Here is a 19,211-nt window from a genome sequence, read left to right as displayed (position 1 = left end):
TTGTTTTGTTTCACCTAGAGACAGGGTCTCACCAGGCTGGAGTACAGTGATGCAGTCATAGATTGCTGCAACTTTGAAGCAATCTCCCCACCTCCACCTCCCAAGTAGCTGGGACTACAGGCACATACCACCACACCCAGCTAATTTTTCTATTTTTGTAGAAATGGGGTCTCAGTGTGTTGCCCAGGCTGGTCTTGAACTCTAATGTTCAAGGTGAACCCTCCCATCTCAACCTCCCAAAGTGCTGGGATTACAGGTTTTTTCTTTCTTATTAGAGCACTCATAGAACTAACTTATGCTCCAATTATAATTTTCATCTGAGGCGTATATTCATTTGATTTCAATTTGTATGAATTTGATATTAGGAATAGTTCTTTACGTTTGATTGTAATGGTGATGTTTGCTGCAAGAATAATTAAGATGGTTTTGAGGGATTTTTTTTTTTTTTAACAAGGAATCAGATAATGTTTTTAGCTATGAGAGCAAAGTGGTAAAATCAAAGTTATTATGTAGGCACATAATCATTTAAAATGTAACCATTTTAAAATGTAAAAACTATTCTAAGCTCATGAGTAGTAAAACAAATTAAAAAACCAGTTGGTGGCATTTGGCTCAGGAGCTATAGTTTGCCAAGCACTGCTTTAAACTAACCATCTTAAGAGGTGGTAGCTAACATAGAGTAGCTATTCAAAACAGAATTTATCTACAGATGATGTAATCATTTCTTTTAGAATTTTGCCTAGAGGTGTGGGGAGGGGGACCTTTATATTCATGAAGGATAAAAGAAAAGATTTCAGCTTGTGTTAGTAAGGTGACTAACCTTTATACATTTTAAACCTCAGTGGGTTTTGTGTGTTAGATTTTGTTTGAATTTCAGTTTTTTAAAAATTGATAAACTGCTGCCCTCTTGTGGGAAGCCTATGTCATCATGCTTCTTTGTTACCTTTATTTCTTTGCTTTATGATAGATTTCAGTCTGTAAAATGCAACGTCATACTCCTAGATGATCTTTACTTGGAAAAGTCACTGTGGCACTTAACCTGTTAATTACAGTAGTTGCTTCTTAATGATGAAGTTTACTTATGGAATATATTCCTAAAAGAAACAGAGCAAAGGCATTCGGAAACTTCCCTCTTCTTTGGTGCAGCTGAGCCAATAGTTCAAGTAATAAAGCATAGAACTTTTTAAATGTATGTGCCCCAGACTAGTACTTTTAGACAGCTTTGAGATATAATTCACATGCCATCCACTTCTCTCATTTATATTACATTGTCAGTGGTTTATTGTATTCACAGATATGTGCAATCTGTGCCACAGTCAATTTTAGAACATTTTTATACCCCAAAAAGAAACTCCGTATCCTTCAGGTAATACCCTTCTGTGCCTTTCTTATCCTGCCCTACTTCCCCATCCCCAAACCCTAAGTAACCATTAGTTTACTTTCTTTTTTTAGAGATTTGCCGATTTTGGACAATTCATATAAATGGTATATAATATTTGGTCTTTTGTGATTGGCTTCTTACCATAGTGTTTTCAGGCTTCCTTCGTGTTATATCATGTATCAGAACTTTATTCCTTTTATGTCTTAACAGTATTCCATTGTATGGATATACCACATTTTCTTTACCCATTCATCAGTTGGTAGATATTTGAGTTGTTTCCACTTTTTAGCTATAATGAATAACACTTACAGAAACATTTATGTACACATTTTATGTGGACATATGTTTTTATTTTTTTATACTCCCAGGGAGTGGATTTTGTTTCAGATGTTAACTCTGTATAATTATTTGAGGAACTGCCAGATTGTTTTCCAAAGTGGCTGCATCTGTTTGCATTTCCACCAGCAGTGCATGAGGGTTCCAATTTCTCCACATCCTTGCCAACACTTGTTGTTATCTGACTTACTGATTATAACCAGCCTAGTAGGTGTGAAGTGAAATCTCATTTGCATTTCTCTGATAAATAGTGATCTTTTTGTATGCTTATTGGCCATTTGTGTATTTTGGAGAAATGTCTATTCAGACCCTTTGCCCATTGATAAATTGGGTTGTTTCTTTATTATTGAGTTGTAATTTCCCTTTTGATTAATGTTTGTGGGCTATGTGTCTACCCTTTCATGTTCTGCTATTTATATCATTATGTTTAAAGTGAGTTTCTTGTAGACAATGTGTTGTTAGTTCCTGTTTTAATTCACTATGCCAATTTCTGTCTTTATTTGATATGTTTAAACTATTTTCATTTATTATAATTATTGATATATGAGGGCTTAAGTCTACTTTTTTTATTATCTGTTTTTTTTTCCTGCCTTTCTATGAGTTACATGAACATTTAAAAAATTGTTTCTATTGATTTATTTATAGTGTTTTGAGTGTATCTTGCTATGGCTTCTTTAGTGCTTTCTCTCTTTACAGAAAACATTTGCAGACTCAAGTTCTAGACATCAAGTGAGGGAGAAAATATTATACCGTTTAAATTGAAATATATGTCATATCTATATCTGTTATATGGTGGATAGCACCAAAAATGTAGAAAGTAGTCTTCCAATATTTGAAAACTCATTATCTGATTCAGTTATCATTGACAGGCAAGTGGAATTCCAACATGAATCTTCATTATTTGTTTATCTTACTTATTAACATACATTAAAGTATCATCCAACATTTGTTAGAACTGAGCTCGTTCATCAATTGCAACCATAGTTTAGCTGCAGATGTGAGTTGTCTGAAAAATCAACTAAAACATTCTGTGAGAATTGACTATGGGATTTATAATAAAGTAAATTATAGATTTTATTTATGAAATTGTATGCTACACATCCTTTATATCAGTAGTTTATAATAAATTATTTGCCTACGTGTATATATGTCTATAAATATATGGATATATGTGTTCATGTGTAGTCATGTGTATGCATACTGCCTCTCTCTCCTAAACACAGACCAGTTGTTAAATATTTAACAGCACACCATTGGGAGTATTACTTACATCTTGAAGTTTTGAGTTAAAAGAACTCACAATTTTGGTTTAATAATTCTAATTTGAACATTTGAACAGCCTGAACTGATAACCAACAAATGTGTCACTGGTTATTTCCATTATACAGTGTCATTGTCTTTATATCATGGTCCCTGAGCTGCCTGTGGAAGTCAGTTGTCTCAGGTAGTCACCATGTAAGTGACTCATTCAATGCAGTAATTTTTTTCCCCATTTATTTTATTGCATTTTAGGTTTTGGGGTACATGTGAAGAACATGCAAAATTGTTGCATAGGAACACACGTGGCAGTGTGATTTGCTGCCTTCCTCCCCATCACCTACATCTGGCATCTCTCCCCTTGCTATCTCTCCCCAGCTCCCCACCCCGCACCATCCCTCCCCTATTTCCCCCCAACTGACCCCAGTGTGTAGTGCTCCCCTCCCTGTGTCCATGTGTTCTCATTGTTCAATACCCGCCTATGAGTGAGAACATGCGGTGTTTGATCTTCTGCTGTTCTGTCAGTTTGCTGGTATATATCCAAAGGATTACAAATCGTTCTACTATAAGGACACGTGCACACGAATGTTCATTGCAGCACTGTTTACAATAGCAAAGACCTGGAACCAACCCAAATGCCCATCGACGATAGACTGGATAGGGAAAATGTGGCACATATACACCATGGAATATTATGCAGCCATCAAAAACGATGAGTTTGGGTCCTTTGTAGGGACATGGATGAACCTGCAGTAATTTCATGAGTACAATATTCCCTCTTAGTATAGAGGAACTTTACAGTGCTAATCGCTAGGAGAATGTTCACAGTTAGGTAAAACATTCATGAAAGAGTGCTTCTCAACTCTGTTTTTAAATTTTAAAAGATGGGGATAGTATCTCATGTCCGTTTCATGTCACGCTGATGTTGCAGAAAGCAGAAAAGACATTATCTGTTGTTTGATACCTTAAGAATGGTGCAAAACATGTGCTTAATGTCCATGGTCTATGAATAATCTGAAGGAAAACAGTACAAAAATGGTCTATTATTTCAGCTCTAATATTTTAAAACATATATTTCTATTTGTGAATTATTATTTAAGGATGTTGCTTTAAAATTATTCAGTATTAGACTGTCTTCTCTGACTTAGACATGTTTTTAATTTCCTCTGCAATGCTGAACAATTGAAAATATGTATAATGTTTCTCTAACCTTTTTTTTGGCATGACTTTATTTTTCTGATATGTTATTGTACAATATTTAATTCTAAATTTATTTCAATTTCTCTCCCTTCAGTTTAATGAGTGGTGTTAAGAATAATGTTGGAAGAGGGATCAATGTTGCCTTGGCAAATGGTATGAACAATTATTTTAGCTTATGGATGTAATCTGGGTATTTTTGTGTTTCAAAGTAGTATGCACTATCAAGGGGTCAGGTTCGAAAGTGCTGCTCTTGATGATAAAGCCCTCTCTCCCATCCTTGCCCTGCAAAAAATCTATAGGTAGAGACTTGGTATCTAAGAATCCATAGCATGTTCTTGAAAGTATCCTAACTTGCTGTGCAAGAGCTTCCCACAGGATTGTCAGAAAACAAGCAATCTGACATCACATTGTTAAAATCTTACTTCAAATTTTGGAATCCTAACAAGAAAACAGATTGACAGGATTAAAGGGGTGTAAAATGACAACGGATGGTGGATGATTAAATAGTGTAGGGGGAGGAACAAAGAATAAGAATTTATTGTAATTTTTCATTATTGGCCACATTCTGGTAGGTTAATTAGTATGAGTAAGTTCATTGAATCCTGAACATCTCAAGTTTTCCTTCAAAATCAAAGTCGAAACCCTGAAACCATAAAGTGAGGCCTAACTGCATATTGATCCTCTCTGTTCTGGTACAATAAGTATTACATAAAGCTGTGTAGGATGCTTGTGGAATATATAGAAACCACTCTAGTTTCATAGTGTAAAAAAATATATTTTAACTACTTTCACAGCAAGAAGTAAATTTTTATGTTTCTGCTTTCTTCATTTCCTTAGGTAAATGGTTTGATATATATTTGTCTATTTCATTAATAGCGGAAAATACGTTTTATAGGGCAAGTTAATGTAAATTTTATTTAAAAAATGGATTTAATATAGAACATGGCATCTGATTCAAGGAGATTTTTTTTGTAAAACGTTTATTTTTGAGTAATTTTAAAATAAGAGAATATGGTAACAAATAAGGATGAAATATATCTAACTGAATTGGAATGGTCTACAGTCAGTAATGAACTTGTTTATCATCCTTTGGCTTTAAAGATTAGTGAAAAAGTTCTATTTAAAAATTACCCTTTAAAAATATATTCAGATTTTACATTATTCTTAAAATAATTTTTTCTATCCTAATGAATTCACATCAATCATTGGATAAGATCATTGGTCTTCCACAGTGTGTGATATATTTCAGTTGCATAATTTGATATGAATTTAATCTCTTTTAGGAAAAACAGGAGAAGTATTAGACACCAAATATTTTGACATGTGGGGAGGAGGTAAGTGTAAATAACATACGACTTTGTGTTCTTTTGCTGGGACTGACTTAATCACCTCAGTACAATGCAGCCCATTAATGAGAGAATGATGATGCTATTTGTGTTAGTTCATTTTGTTTCCCTCACTTTCTGTTCACTAATCGTCCAGTTGTATTTAAGTTATCATTCATGTTATATATACTTTGTTCTTAGAAAAAATTTTTGTGGTGTGTAATTGAAGGCAGTAATATCAAAATTGAGATTTAAAAAAAAAATTGTTTTCTACAGGATAATCAATTCAAAAGCTTTGGGCTCCTTTAGGTTTCTGTCTAAAATTTAAAAAAAAAAAAAAAAAATAGGTAATTTGAAGACCAGAATAACCAATGTAAGCATTTCTAACTGATGGGAATTGATTTTTTTTCGACATGTGATTTTTCAGTCTCAAAAATAAATCATAATTAAGAGCATTAGAAAGACAAGATAAACTATCAGTTTTAGAAAAGCAGTCCTGTTATTCATCCCGGTTCTACCCTTTGACTTGTGGCTAAGTTTTTAGCTAGATGAATATTTGAAGGAAGAAATAGAATTTTCTTTCATGTTCATTGGACGTAAATCAATCCACAGATGTTTTCCCCTTCCATATTTGAAAGTCCCACAAGGAGTGGGAAGAAGTCAACAGCACTCGGAGGCAAGGGACTGGCACCCCAAAGAAGAACGCTGCCCAGAAGAATGGGGCTTTTTCCTCAAGTTTGAAGGAAGGCCACACAATCTTTTGATTCTTTAAGTTAATTTGAGAGATATATCAATATGACGATCTCCCCTGCACCTCCCCATTCCATTTATATATTCCCTAGAAGCCAACAGCGATTAGGCTTCCTGAAATTCACATGAAGAGTTCTCAGATAATTAGCTTTTCTAACATATCTTCAGCTTGCAATAAGATACCATGTACTATTTTGTTCTTAAATGAGATTAGGACAAAATTCCATAGCCATCAAAGCTCTGTAAACTTAAAATGTGACCATCCACTTTAGATTCTAAAGGCATAAATTGGTCTTGCCAAAATTTATTAATAGAAACAGTCTTACAGAACTGTTACTGCAATAAGTCATGTGACCAGAAGCTCTGATATTCCCTACTCCTCTTGTCACAGGTGGATTAATTACTGCCAGAAACATTCTTCTAGTTAGGAAATTGTTGCAGTTTATTGCCACCTTTGCATTTAAATTGAAGTAATTTGTTAGCTGCTTTGTTAAATCTTCTTGAATTGAAAATGCTATTATAAAATATAATCAATTACAGAAAGTCCTTGGAAACTTTGCTGTGGAAAGAAACTTGAGTACATTTGAAGTAACCCCGTTTTGGAGTAGAATTAGACTTTGGAGCTGTAAGGAACCCTGACATTGTAAAGAGTTCAAGATATTAAGTGGTTTCTAGAATCTGACCCATGTATCTGGCATCAACAGTTTATAGTCACTGAAGTGATTTATTTTGAAATCCTTGTGGATTTTGATGCAGTAGATAAAATGAGTAGTGACTATAATGTTTGGTACAATTAGTTTGGCTTTTAGTGATCACGTAACCTACATTCCTTCTTCCAGTTTATAACAAGTGTTATACCTAAGTATTCTTTAAATCCATGTATATGTATATTTTTAGATTTTCTAAAAATTACAGATATCTTTGAGAATTGGAGAAAAGCTGTATATCCTTTCCAGTAAAGTACCCTTACAAACAATGTTATGCTTTTTTTTCATTTGGTTTTTGGTTTTTTGAGGCAGGACCTTGCTGTCATCCAAGCTGGAGTGCAGTGGTATGATCTCAGCTCACTGCAACCTCCACCTCCTGGCCTGAAAGCAGTCTCCTTGCCTCAACTTCCTGAGTAGCTAGAACTATAGGCACGTGCCACCAAGCTCAGCTAATTTAAAATTTTTTTTGTAGAGATGAGGTCTCACAATATTGCCCAGTCTTGTTTCAAGGTCCTGGAGTCAAGAGATCCGCCAGCCTTGACCTTCCAAAGTGCTGGGATTACAGATGAGAGTCACTGTGCTCAGCCCATACAAACAATATTACATACACTTAGGGAGTCCACAAACCTCTTATGTCTTCTTAAGCTTACACATGGACCCCAGAATGTTTTTCAGGATCCCAATTATTCACATCTGAGAGATCTTTAAATTTCTTACTTCATAAGTCATGCTTTTACATAACTTACTATGATTTTTTTCATACTTAGTCCCAGGAATATTGGTACAAAAGACACAGGTTAAATCAGAAATGGGAAATCGTAAGTTGATAGTGGAATTATATTAAGGGACAAAACTTAACAGTTTTTCTGTATAAGATTTGTCTATCTTTTGGATTACTTTATGTTAGAAATTATTGATTTACAGATACTTTATGTTTTATAATATTACTTTTAGAGATGATCATGATGGCTATTCAGTCATTTTTTAAAACTCTTAACCCTTTATTTTTCTTCAGATGTGGCACCATTTATTGAGTTCCTGAAAGCCATACAAGATGGAACAATAGTTTTAATGGGAACATACGATGATGGAGCAACCAAGTATGTAAACTTAAAGCTTTACGGAACTTTCTGGAGCTATAATTTGTAATTATAAAAGCATTACATTTTCATTAAAAAAAAAAATCTGTAACTTTGAGCAAAGTAATCAAATCACCAGATAAACACAACTAACAATTTTTTTTTCCTTTGCTTTCTTCCTGTTTTTCTGTGTGAATATGTATCACACATATATTATCATGAAATTAGAATCACATCATATATAACATTTTCTGTACTTTCTTTTATATTCTGGTTCTTAACGTTCTCAAATTGTTTTTCCTGGCATTAATATTCTTCAGTAGATGGACTCACCTTTATTTAAAAGTTTCCTTATTATTATGTCATTAGGGTAAATTTCTAGAAATGGAGTTAATTGTCAAAGATACAAGTGTGCTGAATTTTAAATAAGTTTAATAAGTAGTAGTTTTATAACTTTTTCCTAAAATAGTATATGTTGTACACATTTGGAAAACATTTGGAAAGCAAAAGAAGAGGCCAAGTTTCAATCTGTCTCACTGTGCAGCAGTAACCATTGATGGTGTTTTAGTTTCCATTCCAGATGACTTAACACACTTTTTTTTTTTCATTTTAAATATTTAGAATGATAGTATTTATAGCACATCTCTTCACTTATGCGGTGAATATTTCCCCTTATTATTAAATATTCTTTATAAAAAAATTGTTTGTCTGCCTAGTCTGGTTTTTTAAATGTCATGATTTATAGCCTGTTTAATGGGTTGCCTGTTGCTGGACTCAGGCTGGTTCTAATTTTTGTACTTAGCCAAATATACCATCTTCAAGTGGAAATGATCAATTAAAGGATTTGCATGTTTTTAAAAATGGATTTTTAAAATTTTTTCCCCAATGTTTTTTGCAGAAGTTCCATGCCACCAATTCTTAATATTTTTAAGTTTCATTTCTAAGAGTTTGAAAAGATATTTTCTTTTAATTTTGTTGGTTTAGGTTGCTTTTTGAATTTTAGAAGTTTAGACTAATGCCTATATAGTCAATTCTGTGTATTTTTCTATGAGTCTCATCTACTTTTATACTTGAGAAGTATTTTTCCATCTCGATTAGATATTTAGTAGATTTTCTTTTCCAGTGATTTTGCTGTTTTCATGTATTTTTAAAAATCCATTTGTAATTTCCCCATGACACACAGTGCCTGTGTTCTTATGTAGATTTGGCTTTATCTCTGGAATTTCTGTTCTGTTCCTTTCACTTGACCTATTTATCTCTGTTCCAGAAAGACACTATTTCAATTATTTTAAAATTGTTTTATAAAAGTAATTGTACTTTATGCCTCTGGTTGAGATTAAATCCCCTTTAATATTCTTCTTTCTAGAAAAAATAAATTTTTCTCTGACTTTTGTTAAGATGACTAATCAAGAATAAGAAACATCCTTTATAAATTTTAATTGACAGAGAACCTTAATACTACAAGATTTATACAGAAATATGCCATGTCTTTTTATGTATTGATTTTTATAAATGTATTATTTTATATCTATATTATCACAGATTTGCATGAAGAAAACAGTTCTACTTTATAAATGGTTGTAAACTGAAGTAATTTCATTGACATTGTGCATTTTATCTGGTTCAACTAAGAATATATTAAATCCATAAATTGAAGGTTAGCATAAAATTTACCTATTCAAGCATTTTCATCTACCTATATAGAATGAAACAGGATGTAATTAGGCTCTCATTATCAAAAAACAGGTAATTTGCTATTTGCTTTTACTGAGAGAATAGGCTATTACATGCTAAATTTGAGGTTTTTAACTCTAAAAAGAAAAGGCCCCATTTTTCTGAATTGACAAATATGACCTCTATTTTTCACCAGATTATTTTGTTATACCTGATGGGAATCAGAATTGTTCCCTTGATCTGCTAACATGCTAATAATAAATTGTAAGAACTAGGAACACAACTAAGAACTAGGGCAGGAATGATGTTTACTCTTTTACAGCTATTTTTTGGTGCCCATTAAATACACTGGAAGCAGCATTGAAGGAGTTCAACCTCTAGAGCAAAAGTAAAAATCCAAACTTTCTTTACATTTGGTCACTTGGTCAATATATGATTTATCTTCTGTGTTTTTAAATGAATTGGGTTGTATGAGTTTGGGGCACATGAATTTATATTTCAGAGATTTCCTTTTCCTAAATACTGGTAAAAAGGAATTGTAAATGTCGTATCTTTTATATTGAAATGGACAAACCTTATGAAGTCTACATCTATTAAATATATTTTAAAAACCTTTTATCTTGACAGGTGTCTGATTGTGGCACATTTGCAGTGATTTACCAGTTGTGCTATACCCTCTCTTATATATGAATATAAATTCTGCTTATTGCTGCTGATGTGTTATGGCTTTTCCTTATTTAAGGCCATTGAATTTTACCTCATTTTCTTCTAGTTAACGCCCAAGAATGTTAAGTATGTAAACTGAATGTCCCTGCTCTTTCCAAGAGAGAAAGTTGGGTGGCATGTTGACCAGAGAAAGGAGGACCCAGCTGTCTCTGATCCTAGTTTCTCCCAATCATGATGAGCCTGCTGTAAAGTGCTGTGAACTTCAGCATATTGACTAGGACTGATCTCTATCACATCGTTTCCCGGAGTGTGTTTGGTAGAACCCCAGTCCTTTACAAGTACATGCAATGGTCAAAGAAGTTGGAGGACTGTGCCTTGTATTTTGCCCCTCTTCGGGATTTACAGTGAAAGGCTCTGAAGTTCTGCCCTAAGGAAACCTCTTCCCCTTTGTTAATCATGGTGTTTCTTGATTCTGTGAAGCCCATTTATAAAACAAGATAGAGAGAAACTTACATCTAAGAAAACTTATACTTGAGGGAATGTAGTTCTGTAATGATGCCTACCTTCCTCCCTGACCCTCACTAAAATAAGTTTTTCTTTGTTTATAAAGTATATAATGGCTTAAATGAGCAAGCTAAACTTGGCAATTGTATTTTTCCTTTTAGAGAGAATACTCTGACATGTTATGCCTAAGTATAGGGTTTCAATATGAATGTCTTAGAGTAAGAAGGGATCTTATAAAGGTCATCTAAAGCAGCATTGGAGCCTGGGCAAGATTTCCTTGTTCTCTTTGAATACCTTTGCTTAACCCCTACTGACTAAATGTGCCAGTACCCTTTCATTTCTCCATTTGAAATAGATTGAAACAAAATAGTCACAAGACAATGTCATGTTCTCAGAGTAGTCTCCCTCTAAATTCTGCATGATGTTCTTTAATTTGGATAGATGAAACAACAAAACAGTAGGTGTATTCCCGAAATCATTTGATACTTCAAGTATTTGAAGCTAATTGGTATTTTTCTTTTAGTTTTCTCTTTTTCAGGTTTAATACACAGACTCTTTTCACTTTTTATCATGTTTAGTTTCTAATTTGTTTAATCCTCCTGGCCATATTTCTTAGGCATTCTCTAGTTGATTATTGTCTCTCTCAAAACGAGTGCATCAAATCAAACACAGAGTTCCAGATGTGGTCTGGCCAGTACAAGGTACAATGCAGATGCTAGCTTACCGTGTTGTAGAGATTACATTTCTTTGATTATTCATGCAGACTAGAATTGTATTAGCTTCCTTTAAACAGTCACATCACATTTTTGGCTTGTGAGTTTTTGGTCAAGTTAAATTCTCAGATCTTTTTATTTGATCTAGGGCTTTTTTTCTTTTTTCTGTAAACCACTGTCAAATCATGTCTTTCTCTTCATTCAGAACTTGACTTTGTTTAATCTAAATGAGGGCCTTTATTTTCATTTATCCTTGTTAAATTTAATTTTGCTGATTTAGGCCCACTTGGTCTCGATTCTGACATTTGTCCTGTGAGGTTTCCATGATCCAGGCTTTGTACTCTCTCCAAAGTCATGCTTATGTCTAAATATAAGTCATTGATAAAAGTGTTTACCAAGGGTGGTATGCCACCCTGCTAGAGGCTTCCTCCAAAGGATGCATCTGTTAATCAGCTGCAGAAACTACTTTTCAAACAGCTGCCAGTGTACCCTAACAGGCATACCATCCAGTTGCTTTTTCATTATTTTATTCTTACAGATTATTTTCTGAGACTATCAGATGCCCACTTGAAATTCATGGACTATGCTAATTACAGTACCCTGATCTACTGCCTGAAAGCCTCTTCAAAAGCTGAAATAGTTGAGATGACGCTAACTTGGCTTTACTTATTTTCCTCTCCTTCCCACTAGTTCCCCTTTCTTTCCTTACTGCTTTTTAATCCTCATAGGATCTTCTTGTCATCCCTTCAAAGATTTTGGTAGGAATTCACATTATTGGGCCTAATTTCTAAAATTTTCCTTTTTTGAAAACTGGGATATTTTACTTTTAATGTATTAGCATCCCCCATTTTCCATGATGCTTCTAAAATAACTGACACCACCTTGAAGATTATGTCAACAAGTTCCTTTACAATCTAAAAGTGTGGAGGCGGAGAGAGGTTCACAGGACTGGAGGCCTCAATTTACTTTAGAGCACGTGTATGGACTTCTTGAGCTACTATTCCCTTTTTATGTTGATCAAAGAATGTTTGCCTCCCTGGAAAAAATAGTCATGCTTTGATCTGATGATATATCATTTTCATGAAGCAGTGGGTTCCTTTGTTATTCACACTTAGTAGCAAAAGCTATTTCTGTGGCTTTTAATAATTTTATGAGTTTCATCTCATTCTGAGCACTACAGGTCTTCCCTGGTAGTAGTAGTAAAAATATTGTCATTAGTAATATGGTTTGTTCTGTAATTTTGCACACTTCATTTCTTAAGTTTGAGCCCATCATAAAACATTCCTTATGGTAGCACAAATTTAGAAACTATGCTCCATTTTTTTCTGGGAGTGTTAGCAATTATATAGTGAAAATTATCGAGTTTTTCTGTTGTTTTTAAAGAGTTGTGTTCCTTCATAGAAATGTCTAATCTGAACTTTCTATAATGTGTTCTTTTTAAAATCTAGGCTGGGTCACCATTTATGCCATAAATCATTAGCATTTCTTATTCTTCAGTGCCCTGAGGTAATATGGTGATTTCTGACACTTCTTCCCAGCTTGTTCTTCCCTATTAATTAGAAGTGAGCCCATAATATTGTCCTTGTTGCTTTCTGTGCTTCCAGAAAGGCAGCATTGGCTTGGTTTGATGGTGCGACTGTAGGACTGTCAGATGTGCCTTCTTTCCAGCAAGGATTGAGGCAGACTCCTGTGTCTAGTTCCTACTTCCTCCCTTTTCTACTTTAGATTGCCTCAGAGCAACGATAGGTTGTTTTATAGCGAAACTTGATACCTTTCTCTGTCCCCGTTTATCGCAGGATAATTTCTGTTCATTTTGAAGAAAAATCTTCACTAAAATAATTCATTTGACATAAATTTTTAAGAACTCAGCAAGTTAAGACCATTAGTAAGGATTGAAATATATGTAACAAACTCAGGGTGCTCCTATGTAGAATAAAAAGCTTGTATCTCTAACCTTTATGCTATATAAAAATATATTTGCTGCCATGGCTTTTAAAAAAAGGGGGCATTTTGACATTTCCTGTATATTCACTGTACTGTTCAAAATACTGGCTATGTTACATGATTTTAAACTTTTGAAATACAAAGGTTTTCTTTACTTAAATAGAAGGTATCTAAAAATAATAATAAAATAATACACCAAACTCTACATAGGCAGATCAGAAAGTGTTAGAAGTCATTGACAGAGTCATCTTGTTATAAAACTATAGTTAAATATAAACAGGGCTATGTGTCAGGCATCCCCCAAATCACCCCCAGTTTTGATAGTTCTCCAGTAGGCCTCAGGGCTATGATTTGTTAAAGCAAAAATATGCAAAGCAAAAGCAGCAAAGGGAAAAGTTTCATGGGACAAAGTCTAGAGGGAACCGGGAGTCTTCTCCCAAGTGGAGTCAAACAGGACATGCTTAATTCTTCCAGTAACCAATTAGGACAACACATGGGAAATGTCTACAAGGAAGCTTATTAGGGACTCATTGCCCAGGTATGGTATTAGGGGCTGATTGTGTAGACACCCTCTGCCCAACCTGTTGCAAAATACCAGACTCCCAGAGAAAAAAACAAGTGTTCAACATAAATTTCATTGTTTTGCCCACTATTTAGACACAGTGAACCATCCTTACCAGTTTTGAAAATGATAGGAGCCCTCCCCAAATTCAAGTGGCCAGATGCCAGTCAAGGGTCAGTCTTGCTAGTAGGCCTTTCCAAGCTCAGGCCTGCTATGTTAATATGTGTCTGCACAGGATCTCAGTATCTTCTAATGGAAAAGCAAGGAGAAAGGTTAATGGAGTGAAAACATAAAGCTCAGTCTAAGTTGCCCCCAGATCTCTAGCTAAATAAGCTTGGTTTATTCATACAGATCATAATGATCACTTCTGAAATTCAGAAGTACAAAAATAAGAATGCCTGCCTGCCCTTCAACATATTTCTTAGTTGTTGCAAAATTCTTGGATAAGATTTTCCTTTTTGCAGCAGGCTAGGCCTACATTTAGATAACCTCTTACTGTACAGGGAGTTTTTCCTGTATAAAGCGATCTCATATCATTTATGAACTTCACATCCATTATTTCAGCTGTTTATGAGCAGGCCTAAATGCCTATGAGGTGTCAATTCATAATTTTTTGATATGTAAATGTGAATGGAACCCCCCCAAAGCCTCTCTGCAGGAGGCAGTCCACTTGACAACTGAGCCTACTGCCTTGTGCTCTGCATATTTCAATACTGTTTATTGTTACAGCAGCAAAACTTATCACTAGCGCAGATGATGCAAGTGTAGATTTCTGTAGGTAGTTAGAATATTTGAATAAACTATGCAAGTGGAATTTGACAGTCTTTTAGATCCATGATATCCTAATAGCATTTGGAAACAAGAAGACAAGGTACAGGTGATGATTTTGGGGCATTTCCCTCTAGCATAAAAGTTGCTTAGCAGGTGAGCAAACAAGTGAAAAGTGATGGATAATTCATGTAAGGGTGGGCACAGGAAACAAAGCTACAGAGGATCTGTGGAGGGAAAGCCAGTGCAAATGCACAGTTTTCATGTGAAAGCCTCACAGTCTTCACAGAGGCTGAGATTGGTTCTTTTGCACAGTCATTTCACTTCTTTTTAGTTCACTTGGCTATAATGTACTGCTTTATATAGGAGGTGAATCTGAAAGGCTAAATACTTCACAGGCTGTGGCTTATTTTCTTGCTGATTCTAGTGAACTTCCTCCAGGTGGACAGCACTGCCCAGGCTGTGGTCGTCAGAACAGCTTCACTGCCTCTACAGATGTGGTTGGCATCAATCATGAAAGTTTAATGATATGCGTAGTTCTTTCCTGTTTCATGAAGCTTTTTTTTAAAAAAAAAAAAAACATGAGTATCCCTTTTTCTTTAGTTAAATGAGAACTGTTCTATGTAGTGTTTCTTTCACTAAGATATTAAAGGAGCTAACTGATACTAGCATGAGATGTTTGAAAGAATAATGTAGAATGAGTAAGTGCCTTCCTCACTGACTTTCCTGCTTTCTGCAAATATAAAACTTGCCTTACCTCAGGTTTTAGCAGAACAGACCTCTCTAAGTGACCTATTAGAAATATCTTTTTGGCAATATATAGGACTCAATGCCAAATATGTGCCCAAGTAGCCCTTAGTTAACTTTTTTTTTTTTTTTTTTTTTTTTAGCTCTACAGCTAGCATTTATCTACTAAGTTTCTTTTTCCGTTAAAGGAGAGAGAAAATCATTGAACGTTAGGATGATCACTTACATAAAATTTTTTAGTAACGTCTTTCAGTTAGTAGTTTCCCTAGTTGTTGACTTTTGCCACTGCTCCTCCTCCTGCAAGTAGGCATTTAGCTGCTGTGTGGTTAATCGTTTCATTTTTATTAAGTAACCACTTGGCAGTTATCACTGAAATACAATTTATATCCCTGTTCTCAAAATTCATTTTCTTTTAGATAAAACATAGTGTTAGAAACACACAGATTTTTGCCAGCGTTTACCTTTATTCCTTTCAAATGCAATTTACAGAGGATTTAGTGGAGATTCAATAATTTAATAAAAATATTGGTCGCTTAAGACCTTGGGTTAGCCTGAGTAGGCATCTACTAACTGTGGTATCCCTCGTATCCCTTATGTATTTGATGAGTGTAATTTGACAAGTTAAATGAAGGTGAATTGTTGTTGTTAAATAAAAACCTAACAGGTACTTGTTCTGTTATTTAAAGTCTCATTTTGCCTCATGTTATGTGTTAATATCCTAGTGAATCAGTGTTAGCATATAGTACTCTCTGTTTATTGTTGTATTCTTTCTCTCCCTCTTCAAGACTCAATGATGAGGCACGACGGCTCATTGCTGAATTGGGGAGCACATCCATTACTAATCTTGGTTTTAGAGACAACTGGGTCTTCTGTGGTGGGAAGGGCATTAAGACAAAAAGCCCTTTTGAACAGGTTAGTATCTTAGACTCTCAGAAATAACAAAAACAAAGTGTGTGAAACCTTACGTACATATTCCCATCCTAGCTATTTGAAAATTAGATAAAGCAAATAGTAATATGATCATATATTTGCCACAAATTCTTGGTAATCAGTTATTTGAAATAACCATCATACTTTTAAATTTCAAAACTTAAAAATTCTGCACAGGAATGTTTTTTTCCTACATGACAATGCATTGGAATAGGATTGCCTATCTTAGGCCTTTTAGGAAGCTTTAGTTATTAAAGATTTTAACTGAACTTTGGATTTTAGAATCAGTTAAGTTTGGAAATAATCTAGAACTTAGTAGAATGTAAATGTTAGGTTTTGACTAGCAAATAGTCCTTTAAAAGCATCTGTAGTGTCTTATTCTTTCAGCTGTTATTTGAGGGTCTGCCTGTGTGTGATACAGCCTGAGGGTCACTCATTTAATATCTTGAACAGTAATTTATAGGAACTCATTGACTTGAGTATTACTGAAATGAGAATGTGTAAAATGTTACTGCAAATTAGTTCACAAAGGTTTTTTTAAACTGTATACTATTACTGTGTTCCAATAGCACATAAAGAACAATAAGGACACAAACAAATATGAAGGATGGCCTGAAGTTGTAGAAATGGAAGGATGCATCCCACAGAAGCAAGATTAATGGAAATATGGAGAGAATTGAAGAAAGCGCACTTTCACTATTAATGGGAGAGCTATAAAGGGGAAAGCTATGTGTAAATATTTTAAGAGCATGCAGCCATCTTGGTGTGTGCATGAGTATTGTCTCTTTTGATATCAGGATTATTTATTGCTAACATAAATAGATAGCATTGTAAATAGTCATCACAATGATCAAATCACTGAACCATGTCTCAGCACATTTCCTTAAAAGGACAATTTTTAGACCGCTATGGTAATACATACTTTAATTCTAAAATCATACCCAATGTGTAACTGAACAGATTGTGCAAAATATATTGATATATGTACTAGTTGCTGTGAAAATATCATGGAATAATATGGATTTTAGGGCGGGTACTTTATTTTCTATTACACCTCTATATATTGCCTTGTGATGACATTATCTTTTAAATTAAAAAGAGATTTGGCTAGTTGTGTGTACAGTGTTACTTTACAGTCCAACTCTCCTGATGTACCTCTTTTTGTGGTCTTTTTCTTTCCTTCCCAAGAAACTGAGAAATGTTTAATATGAAAGCATACATCGGATATGTGAAAAGCACAACAAAATTCTTTTTTAATGTATACAGTAAAAAAGGAAATATGTAAATGCAGATGGCATTTAGGACCACAACTTGCCGGATTTGTGTTAGCTGTGGGAATAACTTGATTTTATATAAGCGATATAGAGTAAGGCTGGAGGTGGCAGCTTCACTGAACTGGAGAACCAGGCCAAGTCCCCTCCCCAATCTAATTAGGTCATTCAGGACAGCTAAGTCAGTATATTTAGAGCAATACTAGCATATGTTTTTCTTAATTGTTATCAGCATTGACCAAGTGGTTTGGAAGGAGGCATGCTTTAATATCACAGTAATTTTGATTTGTAAACCAATAAATTAATCCTGTGTTTATCTTACTTCATAATAGCAGTTATTGCCTGAAGCCATAGTGGCATATTTACAGAAGTTCTTATTACCAGGTGGACTGATAACATTTAAAAAATAATTGTATTTGACCCCAAATGACTTTATACTCAATTCTACATAAAAATATAGAAGATCTAACATTTTTGTTACCTTCAGATGTTCACTAAATAACTCAGTTTTTAAGCAGAATTTTTCAGGGCATTAAATATATGTTGTGTATGAAGTATCTCAAACTGGAACAAATTTAGTGGTTAAACTGCCATTCACAATATAAGGCAGCATTTAAATTTTGAACCTGAATTTTAGATAGGTTGTATAAAAAAACCTAAAAGCAGTATCTGTTACTTAGCTGTAAACCAAGTTGGAAGCTATTTGGATATTTCTTAATTATTACTGAACTTTGGAGTACTGTCTCTTCCTTTAAATTGAATGTAATTCATGAATAAATGCACCTTATATGTTTAAACAATTTTTGTATACTTGGGATTTTTGGTGCTTATATGTTTAAATCACCTTCAGCATGTGTATTTTGACATTTAAAATGCTTCCCCACAATTCTGTAAATTAAAAGAATAGTTATTTTACAGTTCCGGGGATTGTGAAATAAATATTGCATTTTTAAAAAATAATGAAAATAAATACTCTTGGTTTTGCTTTGTGAATTTTTTTTTTTTTTTGTATTATCTGGCAAAGTAATATACTAAAGAACTTCACAAAAACAAAGTTTTTCAGGCATTTATTATACTGCCTAACATGGAAAAATATATATTGATTTGGTTAAAGACAGTAATATCCTTAATGTATCTTAACATGTAAGAAGTTAAGTATCTAGATGGCAGGAAAAGCCCTTTCATTAAGACTGTAAAAGGATGGCTTTTCCAGATCTATCAAATGTCAAAAGAAGACAAAGTTTGGTTGTGTAACTGGTGCAGTTTTGCTTTTGTCTCAGTTCAATCTCATGTAGGTTGTGCCAATTTAACTTTGAAAGCAATACTTTTATACTACATTTTCAGATCTCTTTAAAATATGCTTTAGATGTGAAACAATGCTCATTTAATGTTAATAA

General features: G+C 34.0%; 1 protein-coding gene across 4 annotated transcripts in view; it reads left to right on the top strand.

The window, feature by feature from the left end:
- The window catches only part of FAM3C (FAM3 metabolism regulating signaling molecule C), a 47,741-nt gene extending 28,934 nt beyond the window's left edge, over positions 1–18,807 (top strand). For all 4 annotated transcript variants that reach the window (XM_017513881.1, XM_017513882.2, XM_017513883.1 and 1 more), the window contains exons 6-10: positions 4,269–4,327; positions 5,458–5,508; positions 7,972–8,056; positions 16,399–16,525; positions 17,113–18,807. In XM_017513881.1, coding sequence (XP_017369370.1) covers positions 4,269–4,327; positions 5,458–5,508; positions 7,972–8,056; positions 16,399–16,525; positions 17,113–17,202 — 412 coding nt within the window. In that variant the 3' untranslated portion in view covers positions 17,203–18,807. The remainder of the gene's footprint in view (positions 1–4,268; positions 4,328–5,457; positions 5,509–7,971; positions 8,057–16,398; positions 16,526–17,112) is intronic.
- The last annotated feature ends 404 nt before the right edge of the window (positions 18,808–19,211 follow it).

The sequence above is a fragment of the Cebus imitator genome, unplaced genomic scaffold, assembly GCF_001604975.1.
Source record: "Cebus imitator isolate Cc_AM_T3 unplaced genomic scaffold, Cebus_imitator-1.0 Scaffold508, whole genome shotgun sequence".
Lineage (NCBI taxonomy): Eukaryota > Metazoa > Chordata > Mammalia > Primates > Cebidae > Cebus > Cebus imitator.
The sequence above is the reverse complement of the archived record's forward strand: the minus strand, read 5'-3'. Positions and strand labels throughout refer to the sequence as shown.